The sequence below is a fragment of the Mercenaria mercenaria genome, chromosome 13, assembly GCF_021730395.1.
Source record: "Mercenaria mercenaria strain notata chromosome 13, MADL_Memer_1, whole genome shotgun sequence".
NCBI classification, from domain to species: domain Eukaryota; kingdom Metazoa; phylum Mollusca; class Bivalvia; order Venerida; family Veneridae; genus Mercenaria; species Mercenaria mercenaria.
Window position 1 is genome coordinate 73,818,191 of NC_069373.1, and position 15,803 is coordinate 73,833,993.

Here is a 15,803-nt window from a genome sequence, read left to right on the forward strand (position 1 = left end):
CAAATGTATTCATCCAACTATGTTAAAGACTATGAAAAACGAACATTATACACTGTACATATTTACTTGTTTACATTTTAAAGCCACTAGCCTCCAGATTTTGGCTAAAAATGTTATTTCTTTAAAATGCCTGATTAAGAAGAAAGAAAAAAAAACATGCCCGAGCCAGGAATGAAATCCGGGCCGCCGCGACAATAAAATCTTTCCCACGGTCTTGACCAGTACACCAAGGAATACGTATACTAGATGTTGTTTTTATCTGCACTGTAAATAAAGACGCGGACAGCTCTGCAACCGAAATCGGGTCAAAGTCGTAGTTCAAACTAATATAGTAATGCATCTAATCTAAATCATGGTGAGTTCCCTAATCGGCGGACGAGTCTATATATTGAACACTCGGGCGTCAAAACCAAACTCTTTAAATATTTACAATTACTTACTTCCACCAAAACTTCCGGGTTTAGAAGATTATGATCACTTATCGTATCTAGAACAACTAGCAAACTAAAATTGGAAGTGCATGTGTTTAAAATTGGAAACACGCTTTGAAGAAGACATAAATAGATAGATAGATTTATTTCGGCAAAGGATAACATTTACACCTACAAATAATTCTAGATCTGGGACCACACGGTAAATATGAATAACCTATCTAGTAGTCTTGTATTTTCTCTTTCTTTTTTTATGTTTGCATTTTCAGATTTCAAGGCAATAGAATGTATAACACAATCTTACTACGAGTTCTTTTTTTTTTTTTTTTTTTTTTTTTTTTTTTTTAAGTAAAATATACAACCAAGCAAAATAAAGGCATATTCGGTTTAATGGGAGGTTATGGAGTATGCAACATCCAACTAGCACCGGCTGAATACAATACTTTACTGACGGATGCCGTACCATACTAAATCAGATAACCCTTCCCGTGAACCCCTTTGTTATCGTTGTCCGCCATTGTGACAAGAAAGGCCGTACCGGCGACAGTAACCATCAAAACAAATCAACACCCTTTACAATATTTACAAATTTATTTACATAAGATGATTATTAACAATGAACAGATGATATGAAAAAAAAACTGATTATAAGAAAGAAAGAAAAAAATCAAAGTTCAGTATTACCAGATACAAAGTTCTTACAGTTCCATTTTAAAGTGACGTGACACAGTTCTTTAATTTAATTGCGAACTTTAAGTAGCACAAACAATATCAAAACGTATCTTGAAATAAGGTCCCTTTAAACCGTGAATACGTTGATTCCGTATTGGCTCCCTATGGTGGAAGGTGATTGCATCCCTGAGCTGACTTCAGAGGATAACAAAAATCATCGTCTTTGCGGTTTACGGCACAACCATGGGACGAAAGCTCTGCGCTGGGAATATCACATCCAGACGAGTGAAGACAAGTGAACCTCGGGCATTGTACTTCCGAGTTATGACATCATCAGGTAAAATCGTCTGGCGGAAGAAGCTAAAATATATAACATATGGTAAGCACCATAGCAAAACAAATGTCAGGGCATAAAACTGCTCCTTTGGGTACACCATACCTCCGTAGGCTCCCAAAAATAATACGTGCTACTTATACAAAACATATGTGCTACTAAATTCATACGTCACGTGATTAAAATACGTCACTAATTACTTCCATTATTACAAAAATTACTTACTTAAAAGACCAAAGTCAAAGTATGAAAAAGATATGAAAAGTTTATGATGAAAAATATAGTAATGGAAATGATAAACTGCAGCTATTATTTACAACTACAAATTAACAAAATTCAATGTAAATCAAACGTTATATCATAGTTGGCATCCATATAATATCTAATGTCATACACTACAACGGACAATTATTAGATGTGCTATAGACTGGCACACAATTACAAATTACAATAATATATTACATACATGGTACTAGACTTGCCATATAGTTTTATACGTAACAATACAATGCAGTAATGGCGTTCCATAATTAACAAAATGTTTGACGTATGTTTTTGAAACAGTGCTTTACAATTATCACGATACAAATTTCAGTATAAATCTTACATCTTATATAAACGAAACATTTTAGACTCCTCTTTCGAAATAATTTACAAAAGTCTGAAAAAATAATAAATAGTCCTGACATACCGAAACTAGCCAAAATCATATGCCGAAAAGTAAATGTTACAGAATTCTGTAGAATGCACAAAAATTTACCAAATAAAAATCGTAATGCAAACTCATACAAAAATCTAACAAATAAATTTTTTACCTCGATCGAGCATAAATTTCTAGCAAGAAAAATTAATCAGACATAGATTCGTCTATAATGTCGGAAGGTGGTGTGCGCAAGGCATATCTAGTCCAGTCTATTTAAAGGGTAATGTCCCGCTAAATACTAAATTTCATGGGATTCACGGTCTATGCGTAAACTCTTGACTATTGTCATTTTCACGGGATTCACGATATAGCCGGGAAATCTGACTACTTTGGCGCGGATTGAAATTGACAATTTGAGGCCCATTATAGTGGTTTTGGGGATAAAAACATAAATTACTGAAGTTTATAAAATATCAACTTTCTTATTACTGAACCGAATTTAATGAAATTTACATGGAAATTTAAGTTATGAAATACAGAAAAACATGAGAGGTATTTCATGCGTGAAATCTGACATTTACCTCAATAACTCAAAAATTTACTAAAAGATGATGCAATGCCTGCATTTACACTACAGATAAAATAAGGCCCGTATGTCAATTTGTGACAGCCATTACCTAATAGATAGATAGATAATCATTGTATTATAATAAATATATTATACATATATTTACAGACTTCCTCATATATAACCCATAAAGCATAAAAATCCCCCGTGACTTGTTTTATACATAATTAATTCACGATGATGTTTATGCTCATTTATTTCTTACATCTTTTAAAATGTTTTATTTTTAACTGTGATTTTTTTATGTGTTTGTAAAACGCCATGTAAAAAAAGGCGTTTAATCAAATAAAACAGTTTCAAGTTTCAAGACACAAACCCATTGGATTTTTAATTTCATTCCCTCATAACAACTGGTTAAAATCGATTCTGTAACAGACTTAATAAGTAAGTCATATACCAGTACATTTATTTAGAAGAAGAAGAAAATTTATTATGCAATAAAAAAAAAAAAGATCCATCAGCATATCTTCAGCACTAAGTATCACGTGTATGGCAAGATGCAGATCTGTCGTTCAAGTTTAACTTTTTTTTCAGTGTTCAGCTTTGGGGGAGACAATTGGGATAGCACCATGCTTACTAACTATTTAAACATACACACGAGTGTCAAGTTAGAAATTATCTATTTAAATTCTTCCTTTTTTCAAAAGCTGTAAAGACATATGTTGTTATATTTCGATTATCATTACTATTTTCATTAACAAATAATTGCAAAAATTAAAAATAACTTGGATTATACCAGTTAAGCACACGACCCTATCTTTTTTATTTGCTGAATTTTCTAGGTATATTCTGAAGTTTTGAAAAATCAGAGTTTAATCAAATTCTACATTGTAGAAAAAAAATATCGATCCAAACGTGCAGACATACATTAATAGCCCAGACTAAATAGCTTCTATTTAGGTTTCAATCTATTATTTATTTAACGTGACAGCACTTTATCATAATGTCAATATTATATTTTAGCGTGTGTCTCAGAGCATTCAATGTAAATACTACAAGACGGGAAACACCGGGAATTCCTACAAAACACAGAAAAGAAATCAAAGTTCTTACATTTGCCAGTCATAATCTATTCTCGTATTTTATGTTAAATTACTTCGTATTTTATGTTAAATTACTTTCCTTCATAGTTATAGCATGGTTACCTTTTCCTGCTGCCGAATGTAATTTATGATATTCAACAGGGAGCAATCTATAAAAGAAAGATATCTTACTAGGAAATACAAGTATATATATATATAACTTATTATCTGACTAGTAGCTAGTCTAGCTCAAAGGTTATATCCGGGTAGAGGTGATAGGAAAGATTCTGCTCGATAATGTTGATAATGTTTATAAATCGACAAATTAGAAATGGTGTTTTATTCAAGGGGTGAATGCGAAAGAGGTCTAAGTTCATACATCTTGCATAAATAAAGAAGCACTTGGTGTCCTTTCGCATTCACCCCTGATATTACTGAAAAACTGTTGAAAAAGACGTTAAACCCAAACACACTCACACACACGAACGCACGCTCACACTTGATCTTAAATATAATCTGGAAAGTTGATCCCTGGGAAGCACCGAGGACAATGCAAACAGTGAAAATTGCAGATTCGGTTTGATTGAGTCTGTTCATGAGCAGTAATGGAAAATACAACACTGCCCACACCCCCTAGCACCGGCTAAGCAGTATTCAATTTTCAAATCTAAACGAGTTGAAATCAATGATCCCGAAGGACCAGAAAATATAACAACACTGAGGTGACGTCGGGGCGACTTCTTACGGCCGCCACATAGCACTAAACACCCGCTGTTGTGAAGTAAATATAATCTGGGAAGTAGATCCCTCGGAAGCACCGAGCACAATGCAAACAGTGAAAATTGCAGACTCGGTTTGATCGAGTCTGTTCATGAGACAGAAAAAGTTTGTTTCTCGATAATTAGCCGATGTTTAACTGCTTATACCAGTATTTTGTACTTCACAGATCTTTCAGATTCATTTGTGTTGAACATAACAAACAGGCTGCTAACTGGCTTTTTCAAAAAGCTTACCTTGTAATTACTCATCATATATAAATATTGCATAAATTCCATGACCTCAAAGGACCTCCAAGCCATATAAAAATCTCTTTTTTTAAAGTCTTTGAGTTCCGGTTAACCCGGAGCTAGAGGGCGTGGACGGTAACTTGCATCCCCACTACCGTCCATGAACGGGATCAATTAAACCGAGTCTGCAACATTTTCGTTTATGTCGTGATGGGCGACCTGTGGTTTTCCACATGTAACATTTGTATGTTACACTCATTATCCCCTTATTAGCAAAACCATCGCATTAAGTAACACATGACAGCTGCTCAGCTCACTCGCATTACTTCTAACTCCAGAACATTACTTGATCCTATTTGCTGTTACAAATAATATTCATGTTTTTGATTATGGGATATTGGCAATGCCGAAAGAAGTTAGCGACCATTTTGGAACATGTATATTCCTTAAAACATACTATGATTTTAACAAACCGTTAAAGCTGATCTTGTTGACTTAATTCAAAACAAAGATTGGTCAGATCTATAAAAAAAAAACGAAAGTATAGATTTCTTTACTACTAAATTTCTAGAACTCGCATAACAATGTATCCCTACATATATGGCGTTGATTAGACCAAAAGACAAGCCCTGCTTTAATTCTGAAATTATTAAGTTCACAATATCAGAATAGCGTTGGAGAGATAGGCAGTTTCAGACTGGCTTCTTTATAATCAACTAAAAAATTGCGTAAATAATATAAAAAAACCATATAGTTCTTTAGCCGTATCAACAAGTATCATTGATACAATGGAAGAAACTCTTAATCATGACCTCCACAAAATAAGGTTATGGTCCAAACAGTGGTTAGTAAATTGTAATCCTTTGAAAACAGAAGTTATGTTCTTTTCAATTTGAACATTTCACGACAATGTGTTGTCTATATGAATACCTAATAATTTTTGAACCTTGACATTTTCTTTGATTTGCCTGGAAATACTTAAAAAGAGTTCTTTGCAATTGTTACTTTTTTGTTTTGTACACAAAACCATGTATTTCGTTTTGTTTGGATTAAGTGACATATTGTTTACATTTTTATATATTTTGATTTATATATTTTACATTTATACGTTTATATATTTACAATTGCTTGTTGTATGTTAGTGAATAGAATATACAATGTATATACAATAAGATATGATTAAACTAAACTAAACTTTGTTCTCCAAAGAAAAGATACCGAAACTTCAACTGTGAGATCATCCTGGTACAGGTCTAAAAAGACTCTTAATCATTCTGAAGATGATCTTTGTCAGATAAGTAGTTTTTATGTATAAATATTATGAATAATTTCCTTTCTACTTGCTATACAGTTGACATGACGCTTTTGTGATGGATTAAGTGAAAAGGTAGTTTTTATATTTTTATATTACTAGAAAGGATAATTTTATGTTAAATATTAACATTTTGTACTTGAGCGTTTTGTTTGTCGCCTTAGAATTGAAAAAAAAGTAAAGTGTTCTTTAGACACGTTTTCTTTCATACTACATAGCCTCCATCCGCTCAATCTAGACATTTTCCTTGAATTCAAATGCTAGTGTAAATATTATTTTTACAATTAATAATTTCCCATTTTTGCTAGATAATATTTGTATCTTTGTAGCAGTCTTTAGAGCAATGCTAAAAAGGTCTGATTTGCTAGATAATATTTGTATCATTGTAGCAGTCTTTAGAGCAATGCTAAAAACGTTTCCCGACTTTTCAATCAGAGCTGTTATATTTCGATCGTTCAGCACGACATTTATGTTGTAAGTGTACGGTTTAATTTTTCAGCCTAAGTGGTTCCAATACTCTCGCGTTAAAAAAGCTTTGGGTATTGTTCGATCACCCCTTGGATATGGTGCCAATTTTTAATTTTGTCTATCGGCAGTTTCTGATATGCAGGCTCCATAACCACAGATCCCCTCTCTAACTTCTAGTTTGTTTAGTTCTGCCCATTGTTTTCTCGTTTAGGTCACAACCATTATTATATCTGAGGACCATACGCCGCTTTTCATGAAATTGCACTCTGTGCATCATTGAAGGTTCCATGTGCACCGCCCATTCTGGTGCTTATAACATTTGTAAATGTTGAGTTCTGCTCAACCCGGTGATAGAGGGCATGGGCGGTAGCTTACACTTCCACTACCATCCATGAACAGGCTCAATCAAATGGAGCCTGCAACATTATCGTTTATGTCGTGTTGGGCGTCCTGTGGTTTTCCATTTTCTGTCATTTTGGTATTATATTTTCTGACCCTTTGGTTTCATATTGTTTATTTAAAATTTCCGCAAACTAGAGTCTCGCCAAAGTGTTGCACATTTCATTACCTCTCATAAACAGACTTACCAGACCGGAACTGCTATCATTTTGCTTGATTCGTATTATTCTCCCAATGGATCTACATACTATTTACATAAGGGACTGCCCACCAGTACCAGTGTTTGATCTCAGTTATTAACAATTCTCATGATATTATATAATATGAATATTATATATACTTATTATACTTATTGACAGATATTGTTTTGAAAAGACGATTCATTATACCTCCACAAAACGAAGTTGGGGTGGAGGGTATATAGGAGTGAGCTTGGCGGTCGGTCGGTCGGTTAGTTTTCATGGTTTCCGGATGATTACTCATGAAAAGCTTGACCGATTTAAATAATTTTTGGTACACAGGTGTAGGCATTGTAACTGAAAATACAAACTTCAAGTAGGAGCTATCTATATTAAATGTATGTGAAGTTAACTGCATCAGAATACAAGGACTGAAAAAAAATAATTTTAAACTATCATTTACTGAAATTGGTGGACGGATAGCTCAGTGGTTTGCACACTGGCCTTCCAATCCTGAGGTCGGGGGTCGATCCCCGGCAGCTACCCGGGAATTTTCGGAGACGCTTTTCAGTGTTTCCCACCCAACTAGAGGTGTACTGGTCAGGAACCCAGGTAATCCTTGCGTGTATCAGTGCTATACACTGGGCACGTTAAAGAACCAGGCTGTCTATTCGCAACGTGCTAGGCTAAGTTAGCCGGACAAGCCTGTATCTGATTTCTGATCTCTCTGTCGTAGGGGCTTTGTCTCACTCTGTCCCCCTGGTCAGATCGTTCTGTGTCTGCACTAGTAGAGGATGAATTATGCGCCCTGTGTGGCTGCATTTGAACTATGTAAAGCGCCTTTGAACGTGAAATTGATCATGAAAAGGGCGCTATATAAATCTGGTGTAATAAATAAATAAATAAATGAAAATGAGTTATTTGAGCTGAAAAAAGTGATCCCGGATGAAATATTTGAAAAAATGGAGACAACTCCGCAAAGACTTTATGATAGGCTTAGGTGACAATTGACCTAGTACCTCATGCAAACTACCCACTTTTTACCTCTAATCATGAAAAAAGCATGCATACTTGCCACATGGATTAGCAACCTGAATACAAAACTAGGTACAGATCAAATAATTGATTGCCCTGGGGAAAGTAGGACATATTTTTTGGTGAAATTTGTAAACAAACAGACGATTATTTTTTAAAAAGTCAAAACCCACAGAATTTCACAAGGTGAAATATGTTGAAAAGGCTACTACTGGAAAGAGAACATTTTGAACTACCCATACATATGCGTCAAAGTATGGGAAAAATATCTAGAAATATGAGAAAATCGAAGAAATCAATTTCGAAACTGTTAGATGCATAACTGTAGGTTACTTTTCCTTTGCACTGAAACAACATGGGCAGGATTAGGATTAAGACACGGTGTTCACTCAACAATTTCACTACATAATTAGATTGTTTCCCTTGCGTAAAGAAGGGTTAGGGTAAGTCTCTAACAGGTGTAACATCAGTAAATACAGGTCAAGTTCGAATTTGGGGTCAGTAGGTCAAAGGTCAAGGTCATATTGACCTGAGCAGATTAACGGTTTCCGGATGACAACTTGAGAACACTTGGGCCTAGGATCATAAATTTTAGTACACATGTGTAACATCATAAAATACATGTCAAGTTCAATTTTGAGGTCTGTAGGTCAAAGGTCAAGTTCACAGTGACTCGAACCAGTTAAATGGTTTCCGGATGATAACTTGAGAACGCTTTGGCCTAGGATCATAAATTTTGGTACACAGGTGTAACATCATGAAATACATTTTAAGGTTTACTTTAAGGTCAGTAGGTCAAAGGCCAAGGTCACAGTGACTATAACTTGAGAACGCTTGGGTCTAGGATCTTAAATGTTTGTACACAGGTGTAACATGATAAAATGCAGGTCAAGTTGGACTTTGGAGCTAGTAGGTCAAATGTCAAGGTCACAATAACACGAAATATTTAAACGGTTTCCGGATGATAACTTGCGAACGATTAGGCCTAGGATCATGGAAATTGATAGAGAGGTTGGGTATGACCAGCAGATGACCCCTAATCATTTTGAGATCAGTAGGTCACAGGTCAAGGTCAAAGTGACCCGGAACATTTAAACGGTTTTCGGACAATAACTTCAAAACGCTTGGGACTAGGATCATGAAACTTAATAGGGAGGTTGGTCATGACCAGCAGATGACCTGTATTGATTTTGACTTCCAAAGGTCAAAAGTCAGAATTGCCCGGAACATTTAAATATTTTTCAGACAATAACTTGAGAACGCTTGGGCTGAGGATCTTGAAACTTGATCTTGAGGTTGATCATGACCAGCAGATGACCTCTATTGATTTTGAGGTCAGTAGGTCAAAGGTCAAGCAAGTTCAGCTTTGACATTGGCTTAGTTCAGTGACAAGGCCATATTGTGGGAGATTCATTCGTCACTCATGTGACAACTCTAGTTTGTTGTTCCTTTAGTATACACTTACTTAAATGCTTGCTGGTCAATAGCCGGGACTATTGGCCCATGGTCCTGTGGACCCCGTTTTGACTATTGACTGGCAAGAAACAGTTCTTGTTAATGATAATGAATATCATGCAATCATAGCAGAGAAAGCCGCCACTTCCGTTAAATAAATCCCGTTCATGTTTTACTTGGTTTGCAAGAATGATGTCTTGGGGTGTTTTGTCCTGGCCAGAAAGTTTAGATAAAGGAGTGTCGAACCTTAAGTGAGTTTAACTATTTGAATGTTTATTTCTTTTAGCTTTTTTAAAAATAGAAATGGGTGCTCAATTGTAATCTATGAAACAGATAGAAATGTTTTACTAACTGTACTCTTGACAAAGAATAACTTCATTAATGTCTGACAAATCAAAGAACTATAAATTCATATTTCTATTTTTATCTATTTTAAAACCCTCAATCGTTTTGGTTTAAACAGTATTTATTTCAAAATATGCATCAATTATACATTGAGGACTAAGCAACAAGCTCGATCAAAAATTAGATTATATTTTTCAGCAGTTAGCCAGGGCAATTAATATCTCTCACAGATACCGTTCTTCTATGTATTAAAATATACCAATGTTATCTTATAGTCAATATTGTAAATAGCGATTGATCCACAAAAAAACATTCCTTTTTATCATAGGAGGAAAGGTTGACGGCGGTGTCAGTTAAGCTCAATGGCCAACATGCAGAAATGACTTGCCCGTTTACAGCTGGACACTACGCTTCCCTCTTTGATTGCGTCTGACGGAAGAGGGGGAGGACTCTATGATAAGCAGTTTTTAAATCCTACCAGGACTAAACTGTTTTGATATTTGTCTTCTGGCCTGTTTCGTCGGGCACTTAAGGGTGTTTCTCTTGTTGCTCTGTCTTCTGAAAAGGCATTGAGTACATACGTTCATAGTTCTTAAGGTTTGCTTTTTATATATCTATACACGAGCATTTTTGTGTTTTACATGTCATGCCTTTTTGTTTTCATTACGTGTGTAAGAGATTCACCTGGAGGGGATTACTTTTATTTACACTGTCCGGTGTCTTTGGAACATGGTGGGGGTAAGAGTGAGGTTGGGTGCGCACCATAAACCGGTTTAAGCTCCCTAGTGGTGTTTTTATGCCCCCACTTTGGGAGGGGGGGCATATAGATTTGCCCTTGTCCGTCCTTCCGTCTTTCCGTCCTTCCGTCCTCCCGTCCGTCCGTCTGTCCGTCCGTCCGTCCGTCTGTCCGTCCGTCCGTCCGTCCTTCCGAGAATGTTGTGTCGCGCCTAGCTCCAAAAGTATTTGACGTAGAGTCACAAAACTTTACAGAAATGTTGGTCAGCATGTGTAGTTGTGCATCTGGGGTTTCGCGTCCGGATTCATTCAGTCATGTAGAAGTTATGGCCCCTGACTTTGTAAAAATTGTTCATTTTAGTGTTGTGTCGCGCCTAGCTCCAAAAGTATATGACTTAAAGTCACAAAACTTAACAGGAATGTTGGTCAGCATGTGTAGTTGTGCACCTGGGGTTTCGCGTCCGGATTCATCCAGTCATGTAGAAGTTATGGCCCCTGACTTAGTAAAACATTGGCCATTTTAATGTTGTGTCGCGCATAGCTCCAAAAGTATTTGACCTAGAGTCACCAAAGTTTACAGGAATGTTGGTCAGCATGTGCAGTTGTGCACCTGGGGTTTCGCGTCCGGATTCATTCAGTGTTGTAGGAGTTATGGCCCCTGACTTAGTTAAAAATTGGTCATTTTAATGTTGTGTCGTGCGTAGCTCCAAAAGTATTTGACCTAGAGTCACCAAAGTTTACAAGGATGTTGGTCAGCATGTGCAGTTGTGCACCTGGGGATTCGCGTCCGGATTTATTCAGTCGTGTAGGAGTTATGACCCCTGACTTAGTTAAACATTGGTCATTTTAATGTTGTGTTGTGCGTAACTCCAAAAGTATTTGGCCTAGAGTCACCAAAGTTTACAGGAATGTTGGTCAGCATGTGCAGTTGTGCACCTGTGGTTTCGCGTCCGGATTCATTTAGTATTGTAGGAGTTATGGCCCATGACCTGGGAAAAAATGTCATTTTAATGTCATGTAGTGGGGACATCTGTGTCCCATGGACACATTTCTAGTTGCCACTGACCGTTCCAAGGCGGTGCCCCACTGTGTTCCTTTGTTTGTTCGTTTTGTCTTATGTGTTGGCTTTGTGTGCGCGCGTGTGTGTGTGTTGTTCGTTTTGTCCTTATGTGTTGGCTTTGAGTGTGTGTGTGTGTGTGTGTGTGTGTGTGGTGCACGCGTCTGCGTGCTGGGGGTTTCGTTTTGAGGAGGCTGCGTTTTTGGTGCGTGGCATTCCCTGTTTGATATTTTTCTTTGTTTTTTTTTTTATCAGACTTTACAAACCTGGGTGTTTTTGATACCATCAGGATAATCATCTTATGTTTCACAACCGGAAATAGCTACATGCATAAATGCATTCTTAACTCCTGATGCAAGGTAATTAAATTCTGTTTTGTTTCTTCCTTCAACATTTTATGCTTGACATTTTATATACATACAATTCATAGACAATATACGTCAATCAGTGATCGAAAATATTGCAAATATCCAATTTCTTTAACACTTTGTACTTTCATGCCCTCTTAAAATGAACAAAAAATGGATATTTTAATTTTTTGAATTGCAGGTTAAGTGTTCTCTCGACAGCAGTTATTAAACATGAATCACATTCTGGTATTGTTTGGAACAGTCGTTGCAGTGGCGTGTGTGACCATTGCCCAGGCAGCCGCAGATGATTGTAAAATAGACTATTTGGCCAATCAGACAAAATCATCGAAAGAGTATATCGCAGAGGGCTGTTATTCTGTGAGATGCGATAATCTGTCTCTTACAGAGGTTCCAAAGGACTATCCCGACCCACCGACAAACAAATCACTTTGCTTCCTTGACCTTAGCTGGAATAACTTTGACCAGCTTAAAAATAACTCGTTTGTCAATGCTGCTAATTTGAACACTTCATTGATTCGAAATCTTTATCTGGACAATTCGAATATTTCTTACATTTCGTCGAATGCATTCTTGGGCCTGTCTGGTCTGTTGTATCTCAATTTATCTGGAAACAATCTAATCTGGCCAAGCGGATTCGGTAAAGGTATTTTCAAACCATTGTCAAATCTCACATACTTGAATATTAAAGAAAATAATTTACAAACATTTGAAGGGTTGGGAGTGGAGTTGGGATACACAAAACTAGGAGGAATCTACGCTGAACTATGCGCCAATTGCACATTCGGTAAAGAATTTGAACAACTTGAACATCTGGTCAATCTAAGCTTATCCGGACGTTCTAAAGGTGCTTGCAATGTTTCGGTTGTCCATAACAATACATTTGAAGGCCTAACAAAGTTGCAGCGCCTTTGGCTATCATCCTGTAATATCAGGGAAATAGAAGCGAACACCTTCAATCCATTAAATAAAAGTCTGATCTTACTGGATATCTCGTACAATGAAAAAATGAATTTTACAAGAATGAACACAGCTTTATATGGTTTGAGGAACTCTTCAAAACTTGAAGTTTTAAATGTGAATCGGATTCATAACGTGCATGATCTCGGTGTAGCCGTAAAAAAACGTGACCTTGAAAATCTTAGCACACTACGATCGCTAATTACATTGCATATGGATCTTAACAAGATAGAAATATTTGACGAGGAAATCTTTGATCCAATATTTATGTTTCCTAGTTCGCTTAGAGATCTGACATTATCTGGGAACAGATTATCATTCGGAAAATATATAAACTTCATTCACAACGCTACGAATATCACTTGTCTCGACATATCCAGACAACACTTGTATTACGACCCTTTCCTGTATGAACATTTTGAACCCGAAAACATACAAGAAGATTCGAAAACCGCAAACAAGTGCATGCAGTATGAACCTTCAGAATTCCCCAATGATACCTGTAATGACAGTTGTTCCATTTGTATTCCTCCGAATTTACATCGCATAAAATGGAGAAAAAGCTTCCTCAATTTTAATACAGAAATGACTCTTAACATTTGCGGAGCAAACAATCTTTCACATTTAGATTTGTCATTTAATTTGCTTACCGAATGGAAAGGTTCAATTAAAGGATTAGAGCATCTGAAACATCTGGACCTTTCTGAAAATTACTGCAGTGAGGTAGCTCCGGCATTCTTTGACAATTTTAGACAATTAAAGCATCTTAATATCTCTGGAAACATTTTAGGAGTGTCATTTGGCCAAACCTCTTCTTTTAATCTGTCAAACAATATATTTAGAAACTTAACGCAAATTACTGTTCTTGACCTCTCAAATAATAGGATTGAACGATTTTCAGATAAGCAAATTTTCAAAGATTTGAGAAATATAGAGGTTATGTATTTACATTCAAACCTGATGGGTGACTGGGAGTATGTAATGCCAGAGAGCAAATCGCTGAAATTACTAGATTTGTCACGAAATAAGTTAAGCACTCTTTCGGAAAAATTAAGAGCCTATTTAGACCGACTTTGTCAAGGCACACTCTGCAATGTAAGTCTCATTCTAGAAAATAATCCCCTGGAATGCAGCTGTAAGACATTGTCTTTTCTAAAATGGATGTTGTCTACAAAAGTGGTCGTTGAAAGGGACGAATGCAGATTTAATACAGAACAGCGTAATATATCGGAGAATGAAGCATTGCACGCAATGATAGAAACTTTGGAAAAGAAAGAATATCTCGACAGAAGCTGGCAAACGTGGACTGTTGGAATTATTTGCGCGATTGTCGGCTGCTTCACGAGTATTGTGATCGGCGTAGTGGTTTACAAATATCGATGGAAACTGAGATATCTATATTACAGTAGAAACCGACGATTTAATCATGAAGGGTTCGAACGTCTGTTTGAAAATGACGCATTTGTGTCTTATTCTAAGTGTAAAGCAAGTTTCATAAAAAATAAGATGGTACCGTCACTTGAGGAGCAACGAGGTCTTCGGTTGTGGGTGACAGACAGAAACTCAATACCGGGCACATCAATTGCTGAAACTATCACGCATGGTATATATAATAGCCGGAAGTCGGTCCTTCTTATTGACACGGACTATCTCAAGGACAGCTGGTGTGATTATGAAATGAATATGGTACATGTTGAATCCACCGAGGCAAGGAGAAAGCTTATCATTATAGTTCTAATGGAAAACATTCCTCTGGAAAATCTACCCATAAATGTCATGCGCTTCCTTCGCAGTGAAAGGTCACTTGAATATCCAGAGCACGGGCACGACTTGGACGTATTTTGGACAAATCTTGCAGATGAAATCATGAGTTGAATTATGAATAGTTTAATATTCAAAAGTTTTTGTTTACTCGAGCATAATATATTTACACGTTTCTTATCTGATAAATGCTGTTAAAAACAGTGTCCACAATAATCAAAATTCTGCATTTAAAATTTAGGTACAATATAATCTGTGAAAAGATCCCTTGGATGCATTGAACGCAACAAAACATGGTTGATTTGAATATTTGTCGGTAGACATTTTTCTGCTGTGTTTCTTCTTTATATAAAATATCTTCCCATTTGACTTTATTTTCATTTTATATTTTCATTTGTTTTTCATACAAGTTTCTTTTTAGATAGAGTTGTAAGTAATGATTCACTGTTTCTGACTTCCATCTTTATGTTTCGTTGGATACATTTAACTACTGATGATACTTTAAATAATCTGTATTTTCCAAATCATAAATATACATTATACTTGAAGTTTTGGAATGAATAGAAACTATTTGTTGTATTGCCAAAGAAATGTTGTATATATTTAATGCCTTTTTCATATAATTTCTTTCTAGAAAAAAAATGTTTTTGATTTAATTTTTATATCATGACTTTGTGTTGTTCCATAAGATTTGATGACTTACTTCTGTTTCATTTTCATTATCTTTTATGGGTGTCCATGTTAATAATATGTCTTTTTAAGAAAGTGTTGTCTTTGCACATCATTCCAATATATCTTTTGTTAAATTAATGTCCTTCCATTTTACACATTATGTTTTTATAAAATAAAATAATATGCTCTTTTGTTGTTTTCATCATTTACTCATTTAATCCAACGTGATTTTAATGCATTCAGAAAATACTTACAGTCAATCAATTTTAAACCCCCTTCATCATAATTGAGTGTTAATGTATCTTTCGTTTTATTTTCTG

The 15,803-nt window shown here is 35.8% G+C and overlaps 1 protein-coding gene across 2 annotated transcripts; it reads left to right on the forward strand.

The window, feature by feature from the left end:
- The first annotated feature begins 94 nt into the window (after positions 1-94).
- Positions 95-15,645, forward strand: LOC128548017 (toll-like receptor 4). 2 transcript variants are annotated; one of them, XM_053522275.1, is made up of 2 exons: positions 95-633; positions 12,272-15,645. In XM_053522275.1, exon 2 carries the CDS (start codon positions 12,304-12,306, stop codon positions 14,923-14,925), a length of 2,622 nt encoding a protein of 873 aa, XP_053378250.1. In that variant the 5' UTR covers positions 95-633; positions 12,272-12,303; the 3' UTR covers positions 14,926-15,645. The 2 variants fall into 2 exon arrangements, with proteins under 2 accessions (XP_053378250.1, XP_053378251.1); XM_053522276.1 differs by lacking the exon at positions 95-633 and adding an exon at positions 11,472-12,081.
- Positions 15,646-15,803: the final 158 nt, after the last annotated feature.